Source organism: Saccopteryx leptura, chromosome 7 (genome assembly GCF_036850995.1).
Source record: "Saccopteryx leptura isolate mSacLep1 chromosome 7, mSacLep1_pri_phased_curated, whole genome shotgun sequence".
Classification (NCBI taxonomy): Eukaryota; Metazoa; Chordata; class Mammalia; order Chiroptera; family Emballonuridae; genus Saccopteryx; species Saccopteryx leptura.
The window spans coordinates 115540260-115563198 of record NC_089509.1 but is presented as its reverse complement, the minus strand read 5'-3'; the positions used below and the strand labels follow the sequence as shown (position 1 = coordinate 115563198).

Here is a 22939-nt window from a genome sequence, read left to right as displayed (position 1 = left end):
CCCAAGCCCTGGGCCCGTGCTGTCCGCCTCTCTCCTCCACCCCACGCAGGGCCCGGACACTGGAGGCTTGCTGACTAAGTGAACGCCGACTGTAGCCGCCCCCCAGGCCCGTGCCCCACTCTAGCCACAGGTATGGCTCTGTGATTTTTTTTTAATCCAGGGAGTTCATTAGAGATTGCCTTAGTGGACAAAATAATAACAACAATAATAATAATAATGTGCATTATTTATTTTTTGTTTTTTAAATTTAATTATTTTCTATAACACCATCATTTCACTTTTAAACATGAAATATGCCTTTAATAGGGTGAGGGTCCACCTGAGAAAGCAGGGGTCTGCACTGAGATCTTCTGATCTCACTTCTGCTTCTCTAGTAAGCACACTGGAAGAAAGGCCCCCACTAAAATAAATGATTCTAGGGGCGGAGGGGAGCCCCCAAGAGAAGAAACCAGGCTGTGAGCGAGAACAAGCGAGCCCGGCATGCGGAATCCAGTCCTGCAGAGAGGCCGTCAGGCCCCGGCCCGGAGACCGTCCACCTGTTCTCCTTTCCTGTCCCCTAAACACGCATCACAGTCCCCACCCCGTTTACCCTATGGCCCCTCTAAGAAGACTCCACAGGGAACCCCTGGAGGAAATGCCAATAACTCAGAAAAGAGACTCAGCCTTTTCAGTAATATGCCCCTGGCCCCTATCCCCACAGAACTAAAATAACTACAAGGGTTTTTTTTAAACGAGGGATGTGGTCAGAACTCTTTCTCAACAAGCTGCTTTGTTCAGTTTCAAATTTTAATGCACTAACTCTCTAAGGGATACATCTCAAAATGCAAATGATTCAGATTCCAAATTCTTCCTAACACCAAAATATCAGTGTTGGCAGCAATACTGATACAAAACTACTGTTCAGACTACCAACAGCTAGCTTTGCAAGCACACAGGTGTCTGCACCGTGTAAGGCCTCATGTTAAAATACGCGGTAACTTTGTGACTCTCGTTGGCCCCTCCTCTTTCACCAGCATCTGCCCCGTGACCCCAGCTTGCAGTCTGACTTGCAAGAGGGCACCCAGAAGCAAGGGTCCGGGCCAGAGAGCCCAGAGATAAAGAACTGTTGTTCACACACAGAGAAGCCTGACACATTTCAACACTACTTTTCCGTTACATTCACAGATGTATACTCATCTTCAAACTCATCGAGTTGTATACATTAAATACCTACCGCTTTCTGTATGCCAATTGTACCTCAATAAAGTGTTTTTAAAAAGACACTTTAATCCATAGTAAGACATGTATATGCCTGTGATCCCTACTCTTCCTGCAAGAAAGCTATCCAGCTGTAATATGGTTATTTCTGTGACATTTCTCCTTCCCCACTGGTGACATGACATAAAAAGAAGTGAATAAAAATCAATGTTGCCTGACCAGTGGAGGCACAGTGGCTAAGAGCATTGACTTGCGATGCTGATGACCCAGGTACAAAACCCCGAGGTCGCTGGCTTGAGTGCAGGCTCGCCAGCTTGAGCATGGGGTCACCAGCTTGAGCATGGGATCATAGATATGACCTCCGGTTGCTGCTGGCTTAGCTGGAGCTCCCCGGTCAAGGCACGTATAAGAAGCAATCAATTAACAACTAAAGTGCCACAACTATGAGTTCATGCTTCTCATCTCTCTCCCTACCTGTCTCTCTCCCTCTCTCCCTCTCTCTCTCTCCTTATCTCTCTCTCTCTCTCTCTCTTTCTCTCCCTCTTTCCCTATCTATCTCTCTCACCCGCTTAAAAAAAAAATGTTTATAAGCTCTAATGGCTTGAGACAACTAAAACCTAGCACCCTGGAGTGTTTAAAACTCTCTGGAAGAAGCAGCTAAGAATTGAAGGTTTCCCCAGATGAGGACCCAGCGCCCAAATCTGCCCCGCAGGTCCCGGATGCTTTTCTCACGCACCTTTGCTGTCTTCGCGTAGTACAGCGTTCGCCCTCGCAGCTTGAAGTACCTCCTTTTCGACCGCTGGAAGGAGTTGTTCTGTTTGGTCAGCATCCCCTCTTTGATGACGGTCTGAAAGCACAGACACGGACTCATGAGCGCGTGTTCCCACGGCCCCCTGCACTTGTCCACCCAGACTGCGCACTGATGGTCTGGTGCCTTCAGGGTTCTAACCGCCGACAGCCTAACAAGTATTTCTCACACTCCACCCCGACCTTGACCTGTGGACTGGCCGAGTGGACTGCCTGGGGCGGGCTAACACAACTCTCTGTGGAGCGATGGCACGCCTGAGCCGCGAGGGTCTCAGAGGCCCAAGGTGGGCCCGGGACACTCCCGGGGGAGCACAGAAAAGGGCAGGAGACTAGAGGGACCCCAGCAAGCAGCCCAGGCCAGGGCATTCTCCAGCTTCAGCTTTCGGTATTTTTCAGCTATTCTTGGCCCTGTCTCTGTGTTCTCTGGCCTCCTGCCATTTCTCAGGATCCTGTTGCCAAAACTGTCAACGTCGGTTGCTGTGGGGTTCAGCACAGCTCCAGACCTGTGCCCCCCTCAGTCCTCACCCCTATTCACAGGCTGACACATGTGTCTACCCACACCGTTAGTGAGAAGCAGCCAGCCAACGTCACTGAAACTCACCTCGTCTTGTAAATCTGATCAGTCCACCCCAAAACAGTAGTTCTGTTAAGAGAATCAAGAGGTGGACACAGCCCAGTCACCTCGTCTCAATGGAAGCCAAGAGTAGGGCACAGCCTCTCCTGGAAATGTTCCTCTTCACCTGTATCTATGTGCTGGACACCTAAACGCTCCAAGAACTGTTTAGTCACTGCCACGTAAGACCCCTCGGAGCCGCTAACACAGTCCAATCTACTAAAGCAGACACAGCAGACTGGGCCTGGCTCTCAGCATCTGCATGTTTCACCCGCCTCACAGAGAGGTCCCTTCCACATGCAGTCTCGTCATGGGATGGAGGCAGAATGCACAAAGATTCTGTTCAAGGACAAGAATATTCGTTCAGAGAAGCTTTTGTTTAATTACCTAATCCGACATAACTCTGCACTTTAACTCACTTTTTAAAAAAGTATCTGTACAAAGCACGTGGGCTTTAGATGACATAAGATGAAACCAGACACACAAACCTCCCGTCACCCAAATGCATCAGTAAGCAGGAGCAGAGCACCGGTCGTCTGGTCCCTCCATCAGCCCACTCCTAACCAGGGTGGGCAGCGGGACGTGGGATGCAGTGCTTCCTGCTCCACAGAAGGATGCTGAAGGAAGGGCTCTGGCCTACACGCACCACCCACACCTGACTGTGCTCAGGGTCCCCTCCCCCCCCCCCCGCCCCCAGCAGCACAGCAGCCCAGCGGGTCCTGGGAATGCAGACTGCATGCTCCCCTCCCACCCCTGCTATGGGACGTCCCCTCTGTGAGCTTCCTGGGCACATGCTGGCTCACGACCACAGGCCAGGTGTGATGGAAGCCGTGCCGTGGGGCCAGCCGAGTGGGACAAACAGCAGTGCTCTCCAACTCCCGAGAGAATCAGCCCAGGAGAAACTACTGAGGAACCCACCTTCCCACTCCGTGATGGACACCTTTCTTGTGAGGTCACCCGCTCTCCCAGGTCATTGCGCCAGAAGAGAGGAACATAACATCACCCAATGATCAAGAAAGATACGCACCAACTATAGTCACAGAGTCTGACACCTCCACCCTTAAAGACTGAACAAAAGTCTGGCTTTTCGCAAGTGCGGGAACAAGCACGGAACCAGAACCAGGCTGCAGCTGGGAGAACCTCCGGGCTGTTTCCTCACCGTCTCTGCAGACCCAAGGACACATGGCGCCGCTCCCTTCAATGTGCTCCGCAGAGACACGGACAGCGGTCTGCGCACAGCAGAATGGAGCCCCCGAGACTGGCACCCCACAGCAGGACGGCGTTCCTGTCGCCCCCACGGGACTCACTCTCACAGGCACCTCTTCGCCCACACATCCTCTTACCTCTGCTGGGGGAGGAATCACTTCCATCTCCTTCCTAAACACAAATTTTAAAAAATTTTAAAAAAGAACAACAAAAATAAGCACAGACCCAGAAAAGTTATGTTATCTTTAAAGGATAAATGCTAGATTTTTTCGTGCATGTCCTGCTACGCATCTCACACATAAGAAAAACAAAATTAAAACAAAAGCCACCACACACACACATCTTTCAGAAAGCGGATGAGCACTGATCATGGGCTACCCAAGGAGAGCGCTGTGCTATTTATAGAACTAGAGCGCACAGAAAAGGACTGGTGGGTTTCAGCGGAAAAGGCTGAGGAAGAGATAAAACCAGTATTTCTTTGAAGCTTTCTCAGAAACTGCTTTTCTTCTCCTGATTCGCTGCTTGTGAATACTATAGATACGTTGCAGAATATTTTTAAACACTCAGTCACAAGCAATGAACTAAGTGGTCAAGAACATAACACCTCTGAATGATCTGCGAGTTTGCATCAGGCAGCCTGTGACCAGGCGCCCACAGGAAACACTGCTGGCTGGCAGGGCCCCTCCTCACCCCCAGGGCAGAGGGCTAGAGCCAGCACCAGGCCTCGAGCACAGCTTACTCAGGGCCTGCTGGGCGGCCAGGCTCTCAGAAGCGTCCTGCCTCGTTGTTTGCACAAACAAGAGGGCCAACTCTGTCCCACAAGTAATCCAGGGCACCTTCCTTACCACTAGGATAAGAAAGGACAGATTTGTGACACACACAGGCCCTGACAATCAGTGTAGCAAGTGAGAATGTGAGCACTGACTCACGTCCAAATGCACAGGAAGCAAATACCCCAGCTGGACTCCCAGATGAGTGCTCAGCCAGAGCCCAAGCACCGCCCTGTGCCACCGCCATCCCAGCAGACAGACAGTGTCTGACCCAGGTGAGACCGCCATCCCCAGCAGACAGACACTGTCTGGCCCAGGCGAGACCACCATCTCAGCAGACAGACAGTGTTTGACCCAGGTGAGACCGCCATCTCAGCAGATAGACAGTGTCTGGCCCAGGTGAGACCGCCATCCCAGCAGACAGACAGTGTCTGGCCCAGGTGAGACCGCCATCCCAGCAGACAGACAGTGCCTGGCCCAGGCGAGACCGCCATCCCAGCAGACAGACAGTGCCTGGCCCAGGCGAGACCGCCATCCCAGCAGACAGACAGTGCCTGGCCCAGGCGAGACCGCCATCCCAGCAGACAGACAGTGCCTGGCCCAGGCGAGACCGCCATCCCAGCAGACAGACAGTGCCTGGCCCAGGCGAGACCGCCATCCCAGCAGACAGACAGTGCCTGGCCCAGGCGAGACCGCCATCCCAGCAGACAGACAGTGTCTGGCCCAGGCGAGACCGCCATCCCAGCAGACAGTGTCTGGCCCAGGTGAGACCGCCATCCCAGCAGACAGACAATGTCTGGCCCAGGTGAGACCGCCATCCCAGCAGATAGACAGTGTCTGGCCCAGGTGAGACCGCCATCCCAGCAGACAGACAGTGTCTGGCCCAGGTGAGACCGCCATCCCAGCAGACAATGTCTGGCCCAGGTGAGACCGCCATCCCAGCAGATAGACAGTGTCTGGCCCAGGTGAGACCGCCATCCCAGCAGATAGACAGTGTCTGGCCCAGGTGAGACCGCCATCCCAGCAGACAGACAGTGTCTGGCCCAGGTGAGACCGCCATCCCAGCAGATAGACAGTGTCTGGCCCAGGTGAGACCGCCATCCCAGCAGATAGACAGTGTCTGGCCCAGGTGAGACCGCCATCCCTAGGGGACAGTGTCTGGCCCAGGTGAGACCGCCCCAGAAGACAGACAGTGTCTGGCCCAGGTGAGACCGCCCCAGCACCTGCTGCAGGGGAGATTCAGGAGGAAGGCAGCTCGACAATGACCTTAAAAGAGGCTTCAACCGGGCAGCAGGAAAAGGTGAAAACGGGACCAGGAGCCTGGTCAAACCCACCTGCCTACCAGGCTATCTCGTCTCCAAGAGGCTGTGTGGGCCCAGGTACGCAGAGAGGGGTGCTGCTTTCTGGAAAGGCAACGGGAGCCCCTCCCCACATCAATCCCCTTCACTCCCACCACAAGCACTGGCTCTGAGGACTACAGGGGCTCTCAAACCGGGGAGGGAGCAATCCCCCAAGAGGGAAGGCGTCATGGAGCAGGTCTCAGAAGACAAGCAGGGGTCTGAGCAGGCCAGGCAGAGGGCCAGGAAGGTGGGGGACAGGTGCACATCACTGACTACCAGGCCTGTGACTTACGTGGTCAAGGGGTGGCATCTCCCTAATGTACACTTTAGAAGATGATTTTGGCCACAGTAGGGAGCAAAAAGGAGGGAGAAACCTGGAGGCAGAAAGAACACTCCTGTAACTCTCGTGAAAGGGCAGCCAGCAGCGAGGAGCACCTGAGAGGAAGGGGCATTGGCACAGGCAGGTGTGTTAGGGAAGACCCACCCCAAATGGAGCAGAGAAACAAGACAGAATTCCAGGGTGACTCCCGGGGCCTCATACGGGAGGACGTGGCTCCGTCCTAGACAGCCTGGCTCTGCAGGCCTTGCGGACCCATGGCGAGCTGCGTGGAGAGCCAGCTGCAGACATACAGCCAAGGCGGTAAGAGACAGTTTAACAGGGGAGATGCCGCAACGCAGTCCCCATGGAGAAGGAATGAGGTTGAGGCCCAGGGACCCAACCAGAAACCTCTGGACACCAACCTCGGCGCAGACAGGGGACAGGAGTCCCAAAAAGAGGATGAGAAGAGTGAGCAGAAAACCAGGGAGGTGAGGAAGCGTGCTGGGAAGACCAAGTGCATGTAAATACAGCAGCACAGTCGTAAGTGGGACTGGAGTCAGAGGAGGACCTGCTATCGCAGACTCATGGCCTGACCCAGAGCAAAGCCAGGTCAAAGGGCACTGAATGGTTGTTTTTTAACTCAAACATCAACTTTTTGTTTTTTTGTGTTTTTGTGGGGGTTTTTTTAGATATTTATTTATTTACAGAGACAGAGAGAGTCAGAGAGAGGAATAGATAGGAACAGACAGGAACGGAGAGAGATGAGAGGCATTAATCATCAGTTTTTCGTTGTAACACCTTAGTTGTTCATTGATTGCTTTCTCATGTGTGCCTTGACCGCGGGCCTTCAGCGGACCAAGTAACCCCTTGCTTGAGCCAGCGACCTTGGGTCCAAGCTGGTGAGCTTTGTTCAAACCAGATGAGCCGGCGCTCAAGCTGGCAACCTTGGGGTCTCAAACTTGGATCCTCCTCATCCCAGTCCAATGCTCTATCCACTGCGCCACCGCCTGGTCAGGCACATCAACTTTTTATAAACATGAGTCAGGGCCCTGGCCAGTTGGCTCAGTGGTAGAGCGTCGGCCTGGCGTGCAGAAGTCCCGGGTTCGATTCCCGGCCAGGGCATACAGGAGAGGCGCGCATCTGCTTCTCCACCTCTCCCCCTCTCCTTCCTCTCTGTCTCTCTCTTCCCCTCCCGCAGCCGAGGCTCCATTGGAGCAAAAGATGGCCCGGGCGCTGGGGATGGCTCCTTGGCCTCTGCCCCAGGCGCTAGAGTGGCTCTGGTTGCGACACAGCGACGCCCCGGACGGGCAGAGCATTGTCCCCTGGTGGGCGTGCTGGGTGGATCCCGGTCGGGCGCATGCGGGAGTCTGTCTGACTGCCTCCCCGTTTCTAGCTTCAGAAAATTACAAAAAAAAAAAAAAATGAGTCAGACGACATACCACACTTTAACTTCTTATTTTTCTTGTCTTGCTATATACATACATACTGTCAGATCCCTTCCATATTAGTAAGCACACTTTTGTCGTCCAGAGTATTTCACTGCACTGATGTGCACACACCAATCGCCTCATTCCATTGCTGGAACATTCAGAATGCTCCCCACTCAGCACTATCAACATTGCTTCAGAGAATACTGCTATAACTGTGCCTTACAGCATATTACTGGAGGTAGAACTTGGGGATCAACGACAGCGCAGAGAGAGCTCTGAAATCGAGACGTGTGACAGCAGCAGCATCCCCAGCCCGGGAAGCAGAGAGACGAGTCAGGGACCGGGGCTGAAACACGGACTGTCTAAGGAGAAAACGCAATGGCCTCACCACCGACAGAAGTCACTCCTGGGAGCACTACAGAGCCAGTGCAACAGGCAAGGCTTTAAACGCGCCAGCAGACGATACAGGAGTTTCCTTATGACTCTGGGACGGGAAGTGTTTCTCTGCTCTAAGACAACTACAACTATGTCCCAACTGAGAGATTCTGTTCACCAGACACCTTCACAAACACATGTTCTGGGAGAAGGCACATGCGATACTGCCAACAGCCAGAGTATACATCCAGAATATTCTAAGAACCTCTGCAAAATAACAGAGGAAAAAAACTATCTCAAAGAAAACAACAGAAGGCACGCCCTGGAGGCAGCAGAACAGTGACCGAAGGACACTGAGCCTCAGGGCCTGAGAGAGAGGAGCCCTGCCCTGAGTGGCCCCCAGTGCTCCGCTGGGTTGGCAGGTGCGTGCACAGCTTACTACACGCTTTACAACTCAGTTATGTAGTGTGCTGCTTCGTCATAAGTAAACAAATAAATGTCAGTGTCTCGTGCCTGGGAGGGTGAGAATTTCCACACTTTCCTGACCACACCTGCCTGAGAGAAGAGACAGTCATAAAAGGGGAAAAGGGGTAAAATAAAAGAAGAAAGGAGTGAAAATTTAGCCAAATGTTCACTTCAGCCATCCATTTATCCTTAAAGTTTTTTAGTCCTTCAACAAAAAAAATGACATAGACCTAACGATGTTAGACACCACCATCCACATTCACAAAGTCCGAAAAAAGGGAGGAAAATTAGCAATAAAAATTTAATATACAAAAGAACTATTAGAATGTTTCAGTGAAAAGAAGCTAGAAAAAATTATTACCTTAAATTTGCATAGCACTTTTCATATCTATTTGCCTTCTTAATAAACAAACACTTGTGGTTTATGAAACAGACACTAATATTCCAAGTCACAAATCAAAAAAACGGTTACCAAGAAACAGAGTAATATGTTCAAGGTTAAACGCTAATAACAGACCACAAAAGAAATGTCAAGCCTCCTTAATCTTATCTCAAACCTTCTTCTATGGCAGGGGTCGGGAAACATTTTGGCTGAGAGAGCCATGAATGCCACATATTTTAAAATGTAATTCCGTGAGAGCCATACAACGACCCGTGTACATTATGCATTATCCAATAAAAATTTGGTGTTGTCCCGGAGGACAGCTGTGATTGGCTCCAGCTACCCGCAACCATGAACATGAGCGGTAGGAAACGAATGGATTGTAATACATGAGAATGTTTTATATTTTTAACGTTATTATTTGTTTTTTTAAAGATTTGTCTGCAAGCCAGATGCAGCCATCAAAAGAGCCACATCTGGCTCATGAGCCATAGGTTCCCGACCCCTGTTCTATGACTTACAATTGATAAAGACCATAATTCATAAACAGGAAAAAATCAAAAAAATAATTTGTTCACAAAACATAAAGCATGTACAACACATTCAGTTTTAAACACTGAGTACTCATCCTATCTATTACATATATATGAGCCATTTAATTCTCACACCAATTTTGGAGATTTTTAATAATATTCTCACTTAACAAATCAGGAAACTGGGTGACAGAAGAATTAAGTCACCCATGTGAGGCCACAGGACAGTAAAGGGAAGACCAGAAATATGTGTTAGCAGAATGAAACCAGCATACAAGTCTACTGACAAATTGATTCAAATCAATAAGGCAAAATCAAATTCTTTCATCAATTCACGACACCACCCACTAGTTCCTCCTGGATCAGAAGTATCTGCAACTTATTGACAACCTGCCTACCACCTGTTCTTATCACAGCCTATCAGAAGTTGAGGAAGTCTGCACACCTAGAGCCACAGTGAACACGGCACTCACCAGTGTCTTCACAGCACCAACCCCCAGCAGGGGAGGGTGGGCCAAGGCCCTGGCTAACTGCTGCGCTGAAGAATTCCTCCCACTCTGCAGAGCCAGGCCCCACATCGGCTGCCATCAATCTGACTCAGAAGCACCCCACATGTGGTTTTCCCTAAAGGCCCCAAAATGAAAACTTATTTAAAAAAAAAATGAACTGCCTTTTTCTTGCCAATCAAGAGGACATAATTTCCCTTTTCCCACTACCCCGGTTTCCTCCTTCAGTGCCGTTCTACTGAGCTTAAAGCCACCATATCCCAAAGCAGCTCTGTCATTAAAGGTTCCACTGAGAGAAGGGGAGATCCTCATTTCTGTCCCCAGTATATGAGGAAGGACAAGCAGAAAAGCCTGAAAGTGGCCCCAAATATAATGCCCAAATCCCCCCAAAGAGCTGCTCCTAGGTCGGCCCTTCATATGGGGCCAGGAGCCCTTTCCCCAAATCTGGGGGCACTTCCTTTACTGTGGAAGGGCCCACCGCCTCCGCCCCCTTTGCTAACAGTCGCCATTCTGAGTGGGCTGGCTGTACCAAATGCAGCCAGTCATCACAGTCCTGACCCTATATCCCAGTTCTGGCCACAGGACTCAGTCTTGGTCTAAGAGACCTTCACAGATGTCCTGCGGGGCTGGGAGGGAGGGGAACCGCTTCACTAATACGTGAGAACACACGTGGCTTCAAGTCCCCCTTCCTTCCTGCCGGGAGCCATGTCGAGGCCCTGACACCTCGTGCTGGTAAGGAAGAAACACAGAAACACTCTGTGTCCTGCTGGCATTATCGATCTGCTAAATGCATCCCTGTCTAATAAACGTAGGCTGGCTGAGTTGACTAAGCTCGGTCACCATCATTGGCCACTCTGCTCACAAAGGCTGGTGTCCTAGGGTTAAGGGCTTCCCACAGAGGACCCCACTTCATCTGCACACACCCTTCCTAAGGGAGGCAGGTAAACATGCCCACGTCACAGGACGGCAAGGAGATGAAGGACGGGGTCACAACTCGTGGGGTGCCTGCTCTGTACCAGGAGCTCAGAGATCACCAGTGTTTCGCTTTATCCCCACCACCCTGTGACCAGTTACCGCCCAGTTCACTTATGAAGAAACTGAGGACCAGAGACAAGGGACGGAGGTGGGACTCAAACCGAAGTCTGTCTGATTTCAACTTCCCCTAAGCTTCATTATCAGGTGGAAAAAAGAAACGTATGCTTGAGGAAAGGCTTTCATTTCTGTGTTTGTTTTTACAAGTTAAGCAAGACTAACGGTAGTCGTAACTAATCCGCCCACTTTTCTGGGGTGAACACATGGACAGCGTGCACGTGTCAAGGCACAGGAAGCAGGCCGGCCGGGCCAGCAGCAGCAGCAGCAGCAACGTCCCAGATACACCGTGCAGTGGTTCGGTTAAGGCACCCGAGTCCCCGGGCTTGTCAGCCTGCAGAGTAAAATCTACCTCCCTATGGATGCTGGAACGAAATGCACTCTTTGTCTCAACAAATATTTATTGAGCACTTAAGTGCCAGCACTGCTGGGAATATGATGATGAAAGAGACAGGACCCTTGACCTTTAAGGAAATTGCACACTGGTAGAGGGATACTTTTACAAAGTAAAAAATACCATAAGAATTTGCTTTAAATAGCAGGAAAAGTAGGAGTGGGGGGTCGGGAAAAATGAAACAAGAAAGACACAACACTGACAACTGTTTAGACTGGGTGATTAATTTCACTCCTCTCCCTCCTTTTGTGTAAGTTAGGAAATTTCCATTACGGAGTTGCAGACAGGGCTGGGGTTTCAGAAGTGAGTGAAGCACACCGAGGCCTGGGTATGAGGCAGCAGCTGCCCCCACCTAGGCTGAGAGCAGCCAGGCTCCTACACCCCCCTTCCGCCAGCCAACCCACCGCAGGGGGCGCTGTGTGCAGCGGGGACAACTCCATCACCAAGCGCAGCACAAATGTCAGGAGGGTCGTAAGCACCCTCCAACTCACTGCGCGCACACTCATCCCGCTGTCACCTGCCCGAAAATAAAGTCCCTGTTAAACAGCCTGTCTCCAGGCCGCTGTGCACAATGAACGTTACATTTCTCTACTTGGGAACCCAGTCTAGCCACTGCTAACGCTTGTAGGTACATCCGAGATAAGATTTTTCCATGTTTCTAGTGTATAAAACACAGTGGGTTAGAGACATACAGATGATTTAATAAGCTGCTTTTCCAAACAATATAGTGTGACCAGATCTGCTTTTATTTTGCGTTTTGTTGCTCTATAGCCTATTTCTACTTCATTTATTCAAATGTGTAAGTACCCTGACATAATTATGAACATATCTAAGAAACTGGCAACGTTTCATACATCAAATAATTTCAGTGTCAGGCTAAAATATATCTTAATTACATCAAGACCCTGAACTCTCTGCTTAGATAAATTTAGATTTATTTTCAACACAGGAGTTAAAAGTTGAGGCAATGGAGAACATAGCTAAGATGTCCCATAGAATGTATACATTTATTAGGAAGCTATAAAACTTAAATCCTATGTTTTTACTAGTCATGGCCTTCTGTATATTTGGCTCCTTAAATTTAATCTGTTTGGATCCAACAGTTGGAACTGTTTCAAGTGTTTCAGAACATTCCAGAGAGGAGACAGGGCAGACTCCACTCGTCTTCTGCTACCAGAGCACAGCACCCTAAAGGCCTAAACCATCACAACACCCTGCCACTCTTACCGTCGGGAACCTTCAATTCAAGGGAGCATGTCATGCCTTTTTTTTTGTATAAAATATTGCTCATTTTAGAAAACGTAGGAAAACAGAAATAAAAATAATCTAACTTGCACCACTCATGACAGTCACTGATACCAGTCTGAACACTTCCTTCCCTTCCTTCCCACAAACGGTGCTTTCTGTACAGCAGACAGCACGCGTCACACAATGCCTCTCTGTTTCCCCGACGTCTCCAAGTACGGCCCATGCTCCTGTCGTCCTTGGCCACCTGCATGCTGCAACGGTGTCACCGCTCCGCCAGCCCCCTGCTGTGTGGCCTCGGCCACCTCATAGCGGCCGTCACACAGTCGTGGAGGTGATGTCGAACCACCTCTGCGTGGTGCACAATGTTGGGCCAGCGCACAACAGATGTCGGCCTGCTGACACTGACTCCCTGAGTCCAACTGGAGTGTTTCTGGGTTTGCAACGTTTTCTATTTAACAGTGCAGTGAACTGTTGTCCATTATGCTTTTTTCACATTTAAGATTACTTCCTCAGGATAGAGTCCCACCTGTGGAAATACTGCGACAGGGTTCGGGCTTCCTTGGAATTTTTTATATAGTGCAGGGGTCCCCAAACTTTTTACACAGGGGGCCAGTTCACTGTCCCTCAGACCGTTGGAGGGCCGGACTATAAAAATAACTATGAACAAATCCCTATGCACACTGCACATATCTTATTTTAAAGTAAAAAAACAAAACGGGAACAAATACAATATTTAAAATAAAGAACAAGTAAATTTAAATCAACAAACTGACCAGTATTTCAATGGGAACTATGGGTTTGCTTTTGGCTAATGAGATGGTCAATGTACTCCTCTCAATGACCACCAATGAAAGAGGTGCTTCTTCCAGAAGTGCGGCGGGGGTCGGATAAATGGCCTCAGGGGGCCGCATGTGGCCCGCGGGCCATAGTTTGGGGACCCCTGATATAGTGTGTCTGTAAAGTCATGGTGCACTTTTGACCAGTCGCAAGAAAGCAACAAAAGGCGATAGAAATGTGAAATCTGCACCAAATATAAGGAAAACTCTCCCAGTTTCATACATATTCAGTGCAGTTCAATGTCAGCTCACACACAGATTTTTTAGGGTTCTTTAGGTAGCTATCCGGTATAGCCTCTACAGACTCGTCACTGACTGATGGCCTACCAGAACGGGGTTTCTCCACCAAACTGCCGGTTTCCTTCAACTGCTTATCCCACCGAGTAATGTTATTCCTATGTGATGGCGCTTCGTTTTAAACGCGCCAATATTCACGTTGCACTTTGGTCACGGATTCGAATTTAGCGAGCCACAGAACACACTGAACTTTCCTCTGTACCATCCACATCTCGACTGGCATGGCCGTGGGCTGCTCTGCTGTATACATGGTGTTATGTCATCATCTGTGCATGCGCACATGCTGCCACATCATCCTACAGAAACTGGGAGGGTTTTCTTTTTATTTGGTGCAGATTTCACATTTCTGTCGTCTTTTGTTGCTTTCCTATGAACGGTCAAAAGTGCACCATGACTTTACGGACACACTGTACATGTGATTAAATCACTTTCCCAAACGGTTACACCCATATGTGCTGCCTGCAAGTGAAGAAGCTAGAGTCTGTATATGCAGCAAAATTCCAGCTCACACAATACTGGTTAGATATAAAAATTCACTGAGACAATTAGATTCATACCTCAGTCCTGACAAACCTGGCTATCAGTTGCCCTCCTAAACTTTCAGACAGCACAGAAAGGGGAAAAAGAGAAAGTTCCTTTTTACTCAACTTCTGAGTACCAGTCCATGTTTATAAAAGAAATAAAAAACAAAGACTATCAGCCTCACCAGGCAGCTCAGTTGGTTAGAGCATCTTCCTGATACACCAAGGTTGCAGGTTTGATTCCTGGTCAGGGCACATACAAGAATCACCAATGAATGCACAACTAAGTGGGACAATAGTATAATGGTCTCCCTCTGTCCCCCCCTCCTCTCTTTCTAAAATCAATAAAATAAAATTTTAAAAGTAATCAAACAATAAATGCATTATTAAGTGGGACAAATTGATATTTCTTCTCTCTCTCCCTTTCCTCTCTAAAATCAATAAATTTAAAAAAACAACTATCAAATGGGAATAGATTTAATGAGTATTTATTTCGAATTTTTCCAAACCATGATAAGAACTGAACCTGACCTGTGGTGGCACAGTGGACAGAGCATCAACCTGGAAGGCTGAGGTCACCAGTTCGAAACCCTGGGCTTGCCCGGTCAAGGCACATCCAACAAACGACAGGCAACCAGCAAACAGCTAAAGTGAACCAACTACAAGTTGATACTTCTTGCTACCGCACCCGGCCCCACATAAAATCAATAAATAAAATGTTTAAAAATAAATAAATACATAAGTACTGTGAGATACCACTTTACAACCATCAGGGTGGCAATAGTAATAATAATTTTTAAAAAGTTAGCAAAGTGCAGAGAAATTGCACCCCACAAACACTGCGGTAAAGTGCTGTAGCCACTGTGGAAAACTGTTTGGAGCTCCCTTAATAAAGTAAACACAGAATCGCCCAGAAATTCCACACTCTGGACATATATATACCCAAAGGAACTGAAAGCAGACATTAAAATATTAACTTGTTCATAGCGGCTCTATTCATAAGAGCCAAAGGGAAGACGCATTTCAAAGATACATCAACAGATGAACAGATAAACAGCATGTGGTCTGTCTATCCCATGGACTACTATTCAGCCACAAAAGGAATGAAGGCCCAACACATGGTACAGCACGGATGAACCCTGAAAACATTAGGCTACGGGTAAGATGCCAGACACCCAAGGACACGCATTGCACAACTCCAGCTCTATGAAGTGTCCAGAATAGACAAACCCATAGAGAAGGAAGGCTGGCTGGTGGCTGCCAGGGGCTGTGGCGGAGCAGGGAATGGGGAGGAGGTTTCCCACGCAGGGACCAAAACAGTTCTGGAACTAAATAGCGGTGATGGTCGCAGATATCGTTAATGTACTTAATTAAGGTCACCGAACTGTACATTTAAAATGGTTAAAACTGTAAATTTTCAAAAAAGAAACAGAAAGACAGCGGCCCTCTTCCATCCTGCCACAAGGACAAAGCACTGCTCACCCTGGAGATGGGGTTGTCCTGATCCTCCTGGGGCCAGAGGAACCGAGCTCAAGAACACCACCGACTCAGGCCCCTTCACCTTCACACACAGAAGAGCAGAGCCAGCCAGAAGTGCACAGCAGGTGACACAAAACAAGTCACTGCTCAGACCAAAGTGGCGGGAAGCCTGCCCAGAGCGATGGCAGTACTGCCCTATGGCCAGTCTCAGATGGGACAGCCACACACACAGCTAACGGCAGCTCAAACCACAGACCAGCAAACACCACTTAAGGATCAATAAATCAAAGGTATGGGGTATGGAAAGTTGGACATATACCAGAAAGCACTTATAGAGAAATGAAATGAATCATTACAAAAAACAAGACTATATTTTAGAAAATATGTCTTTTCTGTTGTAAAGTTACAGGAAGATTAGTGCCTCTATCAAAAAATTAAAGGTAATCCAGGCCTGTGGTGGCACAGTGGATAAAATATCGATCTGGAATGCTGACGTCACCAGTTTGAAACCCTGGGCTTGCCGGGTCAAGGCGCATATGAGAAGCAACTACGAGCTGATGCTTCCCGCACCTCCCCTTATCTCTCTCTCTCTCTCAAAAATAAATAAATAAATAAATAAATAAATAAATAAATAAATAAATAAATAAAGTAGTTTTTTTTTAACTACAGGGACAACCAAAACGAGAACAGGATGAAATGAAAAGACAACAAGCTAAGATACAGACCATGATTAGAAAAAGAAGCAAACATCATGACACTCCGACAAAATGAAAAGCCACGTGGAGAGGGCTGGAGGGAAACGTTTACACTGCAGAAAATACACATGGTGTGTACAACGCAACCTGAGATCCGCACAGCACGTCAGAATTAAAGCAGAGATGAGAAAAGACTGAGAACAGCTCGTGCTGAAGGGACAGGCTGTCTAACCAACAGTGATAAGAACTGCCCAAAGGAATACCAAATAAATGGAGATGCAAAAATCAAAGGCAGGGATGACAAAAGCTTTCCAACTCATTTACTACAACCCAAAAAGGGAAGGCAAAGACCTGCCACCTGATGCGCTAAAGTCACAGGGCACTGCCTGTCCCGGGCACAGGAGGAGAGGGCAGTGTCACCTGCAGGCCCCAGGCCAGCCACCTCAGCCACAGGACACAGCTGTCCCTGTCCCCTCTGTCCCGGAGCTCCACTACCCCTGGTCTCCACCCAGAAGATTAAAAGACAGGCTGTGTCATAGTCAGCAAGTACTCAAAGACCAAAAAGCCAGCTTAAGGGGGCTCTCCTGACAAAATGGGGACAATCTGAGCATCAAAAAGAATGACTGTCGCCCTGGCCGGTTGGCTCAGTGATAAAGCGTCGGCCTGGCGTGCAGAAGTCCCGGGTTCGATTCCCACCAGGGCACACAGGAGAAGTGCCCATCTGCTTCTCCACCCCGCCCCCTCTCCTTCCTCTCTGTCTCTCTCTTCCCCTCCCGCAGCCGAGGCTCCACTGGAGCAAAGATGGCCCAGGCGCTGGGGATGGCTCCTCGGCCTCTGCCCCAGGCACTAGAGTGGCTCTGGTCGCAACAGAGCGAAGCCCCAGAGGGGCAGAGCATCGCCCCCTGGTGGGCAGAGCGTCGCCCCCTGGTGGGCGTGCCGGGTGGATCCCGGTCGGGCGCATGCGGGAGTCTGTCTGACTGTCTCTCCCCATTTCCGGCTTCAGAAAAATACAGAAAAAAAAAAAAAAAGAATGACTGTCACTGACAGTAAAGCACTGAATAGAAACAGTCATGAATCCACAGTGGCAACTCCCATCCCATTGGGGATGACTATTTTCCCAAATCCTTGCTTAGAAAATTGGTAATCAAATGGAAAATTGGCAATTACACTGCCTTTTTAGGAGGAACTATAATCCTTCCCTGTCAAAGTGGAAAATTTTTCAGAAGAATGCCAACAGATAAATGTGGGAAAATGAAAGAAAGGGGATGGCAGGAGCTCTATTTGGCCAACCCCTCAATAAAACTGACTCAGGCAAGTATCGTGTTCGAATCCTGAAAACAACTTGGCAAACAGTTGTTGGAGAAAAGGGTATTATACAGTGCACAGAAATCACCTCACAGATTACTCCCTAATTGCAAAGAGGGAAATCCACATTTCCCATGGAAAGATCGAGCATCTCCATGTCAACCGAACAGTCACACAGCAAAGGGGACACACAGCATCCCAAATCTAGGAGATTCATCCAAAACATCAACCTGAATGCAAGTGCGTCTTCCAACCGCTCACTTGCAGTTCACAGCACACACAGGATGAAGTACTCTGCAAAGGAAACAGACAAATCCAGAGTTTACAAGACAACTGACCGCATCTCTTCAAAATGTCAGTGTCATATTGGGGAGGGCAGGTTGTGAGGATGGGGGGGCCATTCTTAGTTAAGAGACTGCAGAGATACAACCCAACACAACGCGTGAATTTTGACGGGCACGAGGTTCCCAATAGGGAGGTTAGACAAGTCATTTTTGGATCAACTAGAGAAATCTCTAAAAATGATATGGATGTTAGATATCAGAAAATTACAATTAACTTTTCAGGTATAATGATACTATATAGAAAAATGTCCATATTTTAAGAGTTCTTATTTTTAGGAGATTAGTTATAATAATGGTATATAGGAAAATGTCCTTTTGAAGAGACATCAGCTGAGTTATGTCTACAAATAACCTTCAAAAGGGTTAAGAAATTATTTATAATAATTGAATATAACATTATATTCAATATATATAGATAAGGTATATTTGGCAACATGTTAATTATTGAATCTTTGTAGTAGGTATATTGAGTGTATACTGTACTGTATCATTTTTAAATTTTTCATAATAAAAAATTGAAAAAGAGCTTTCCTTGCAAAGAAAGTCTTCACAGACTGGTGCAACCATTACAAAGGATAAGAATAAAGAGATTTAATAACATGGATGAATGCTTATAACATTCAAGTAAACCCTTACATAGTTTCATTTCATCTAAATTAACACACCCAGAACAATACTCAAGAAGGAAATACAAAAGTAAAGACAACTGCCTGACCAGGTGGTGGCACAGCAGACAGAGCATAGACCTGGGACACTGAGGACCCAGGTTTGAAACCCTGAGGTTGCCGGCTTGAGCACGGGGCTCACCAGCTTGAGCGCAGGGTCTCTGGCTTGGGTCACTGGCTAGGCTGGAACCCCCAGTCAGGGCACATATGAGATGCAATCAATGAACAACTAAAGTGCTGCAACTACAAGTTGATGCTTCTCATCTCTCTCCCTTCCTATCTCTCTGCCTCTCTCTCTCTCACAAAAACAAAAAGTACAATAATGACAGTGCCCGTGGAGCTCTGGGTGCTGAGACAGTGGCTTACCTCCTTCCTCATCCCCCACCCCCACTTCTCTGACTGATCCTGCTCCTCTGCCCACTTCCCAAAAACCAAGGGCCCCAGAGCCCGACCAGGCCCTCTCCCACTACCCCACTGTTCTCAGGAAGGCTTAGAGGAACTGTACATAGCTGTGAGGGGACTGGGTAGGGGACAGTGGGGAGAGGTGTGACCTGGAATCTATGAGACTTGGCAACTTTGTGGCACACTGGCAAGCTGCCTAAATGCTTCAAGTCTGTGTCCCTCATCTGTGAAACTGGGGTAGTTGAGCACAATAGGATCCAGAATACCAGCCACTAGAGCTCAGTGGGAGCAAAACGCCTGCACTGGTCCTCAATGGTCCTCAACCACAGCTCCTCATCCCAGAGAAGAGCTCCATCTTCCCCAACACCCACACCAAAACCATCACCGAGTTCTCTCAACATCAAACCCAACAAACTCTCTCCACCACAAGCCTGGCCGGGAACACCATCATCTTACCACATGGGGCAGCCAGCATGCACTCTGGCAGCCACAACAGAGCAGGGCCACCTTTTAAACCTGGATCGGACTGCGTCTCACTTCTTAGAATCTTAAAGCAACAGCAGCCCCCCACTACAGAGCTCTCGGAGGTGTCCTGCCCAACTCCAGCCTCACGGCACAGTCAAGGGCCCCTCAACTCTTGCCAACTCTACCGACACCAGCTTTCCTTCAGTCCCTCCATGTCCCCTAGATCCCTCTGGTCACAGGACCTCTGTGACCAGCATACCTCTTTGACCAGCTACCACCTCTTCTTTTATTAATCCTTTAAAACAAATACTTTTCATTATAAAATAGCATACATAAAGCTAAGTCCACAAAACAAAAGTGAACAACTATCACAAACTGAGAGCCTAATTAACCACCCCCTAGGTCTAGAAACAACAACAGCAGCGCTGCAGAAGCTCCTTCTCTCACAGAGATCAAGTCACTGCCCATCACTTCCCACCGCCCGCACTTCTCCGGGAATCATTTCCTTCCACATAAGCTTAAGCGCACAGGCAGCAGGACTAAGCCCCGCGGTGTCCTCTCTCTTCCGACCTGGATATGCATGAAATAATAGAGAATATATTCTTTCATGCCTGGCTTTTTTGGCCAGACAACTTTAATGCTGTGATTAATCCTTAAATCAGCAGGCAGCAGTTTATTTCCATTGATGTATAGGATGCTCTTGTAAGGACATACCATTGGTTATCCATTCCACTGTAGGCAGACGTGTAGGCTGTTTCTACTTCTGAGCTATTACAAACAGTAACACTAGTAATATTCTTGTACATGCCCCTTGGAGTACATTTGCTTACATGCGCTGTTAAATATATATCTACAAGTAGAATTGCTGAAACACAGTATACATGTCTTCAACTTCAGAAACACTGCCAAAATGTCTTCTACAGTAGTGTTACCAATTTAATATCCCCACCAACAACAGATGAGCAGTCCCTTGCTCCACATACTTACTAACACCTGGAAGAGACACCAAATGAGAGATACATAAGACCAGGTATGGGGGGCTGGGGACCGAGCTTTCCTGCCCTCCCTGGGCACGTCACCATTCCAGCACATTAGTGTGCTCACCAACCCAGAAACTCCTCAAATCTCCCCAGTTTGAGAGTTTGTTTATAACTAAAATCCAGCCTGCACCCCCACTAGGAAGATGGGACTAGGGCTGCATGTTCACACCTCTAATCACTTGTTTGGTCTTCTGGGTGACCAGTTCCCACCCAGAAGCTACCTATGTATCTAGGGGGCCCACACTAAGTCGCCTTATTAGCATAAAGTTAAGTGTAGTCAAAAGGAGCCGTTATAAATAGTGACACTCCTATCACTCAGGAGCTCTGTGCCAGGAACCAGAGACAAAGCACAAATATACTTATTATACCACACAGAAATATCAATTTTTGTACACTGTCCTTGAATCCAGCAACCCCGCTACGCTCATTTATTTATAACTTATCTGTATACTTGTAGATCTAAGGAAACATTTCTATCATTTGCAAATACTAACTGTTTTCTTCCTTTCCAATCCTTATGCCTTTAATTTCTTTTTCTTGCATGACTGTACGTGTTGAGTGGAAGTAGTGATGATGGACATCCACTTCCTGTTCCTACCTCCTGGGGAAGCTATCGACATTGACCATTACGCATGAGGCGTGCTGCTTTTGTAGACACTCTTCATTATTCTTGTATATATTTTTTAATTTATTTATTCATTTTAGAGAAGAGAGGGAGAGACAGAGAGAGAGAAGGGGGGGAGGAGCTGGAAGCATCAACTCCCATATGTGCCTTGACCAGGCAAGCCCAGGGTTTCGAACCAGCGACCTCAGCATTTCCAGGTCGACTCTTTATCCACTGCGCCACCACAGGTCAGGCTAGACACTCTTCATTAGATGAAGGAGGTTTCCCTATTCCAGTGGTGGGCAAAGGCCAGGCCATGCACCAATCTGGCCCATCCCCCATTTCTGTAGAGACCAGCACTGTGCCTATATTGTCTATGGTTGCTTTTACACTGCAACGCGGACGTGAGTTGTCCCACAAAGCTTTAAGTATTTATTATCTGGCCCTCTACAGAAAAGGTTTGCTAACACCCTCCCTATTCCAAACTGAATATGAATGTTGAATTTTATCAAAAAAAATTTTTTACATCTGTTGAGATGATCATACACATTCTGTTTAAGAAATATTGACCTATGTTCATTGGTTATCTTAGACTGTAATCTTCCGTTCTTGTAATGATCTCAGCAGGTTTTACACTATTCCAGTTTCGTTGGCCTCATAAAAATACATATATAGGGCCCTGGCCGGTTGGCTCAGTGGTAGAGCATCGGCCTAGCGTGCAGGAGTCCCGGGTTCGATTCCTGGCCAGGGCACACAGGAGAAGCGCCTATCTGCTTCTCCACCCCTCCCCCTCTCCTTCCTCTCTGTCTCTCTCTTCCCCTCCCGCAGCCGAGGCTCCTTTGGAGCAAAGATGGCCCAGGTGCTGAGGATGGCTCTGTGGCCTCTGCCTCAGGTGCTAGAATGGCTCTGGATGCAACAGAGCGACGCCCCAGAGGGGCAGAGCATCGCCCCCTGGTGGGCATGCTGGGTGGATCCCGGTCGGGCGCATGCGGGAGTCTGTCTGACTGCCTCCCCGTTTCCAACTTCGGAAAAATGAAAAAAAAAAATAAAAAAAAAATACATATATAACGTTCCCTCTTTTACTATCTCCTGGAAGTGTTTACACATAAAACTGGTCTTATTCTTCTTTACATGCTTAGAATTCACTGGAAAAGTCATTTGGGCTATTGAAAGATTTTAAATTATGGATTCAATATCTTTAATAATTATAAAACAATTTGCATTTCCTATTTCATTTTTCTTTTAAGATTTTATTTATTGATTTTAGAGAGAGGAGTGAAAGGTAGGGAGGAGTGGGAAGCATCAACTCCTAGTTGTTTCTCATATCTGCCTTGACCAGGCAAGCCTGGAGCTTTGAACCAGTGAGGTTTAGACCTCAGTATTCCAGGGCTACACTTTCTCCACTGCACCAACACAGGTCAAGTGCATATCCTATTTCTTGCATCAGTCTTAGGTTGTATTTTTCTAGGAATTTGTCCACTTTTTCTAAATTTTCAATTTTACTTGTATCAAGTTGTTTGTCACACCTTTTCATTCTTTTTAATATCTATAGGACCTTCAATGATGTCCCTTTTCATCTTAACATTATTTGCCTTCTCTTTTTCTTTTCTTT

General features: G+C 48.0%; 1 protein-coding gene across 4 annotated transcripts in view; it reads right to left on the bottom strand.

Moving 5' to 3' along the window:
- Nucleotides 1-22939, bottom strand: part of DGKD (diacylglycerol kinase delta) — a 115552-nt gene that overhangs the window by 81516 nt on the left and 11097 nt on the right. For 3 of the 4 annotated variants that reach the window (XM_066346347.1, XM_066346341.1, XM_066346340.1), the window contains exon 2: nt 1934-2044. In XM_066346347.1, coding sequence (XP_066202444.1) covers nt 1934-2044 — 111 coding nt within the window. Of the gene's footprint in view, nt 1-1933; nt 2045-3960; nt 3990-22939 lie in introns of those variants that run through there. The other variant, XM_066346343.1, reaches the window with a different exon arrangement.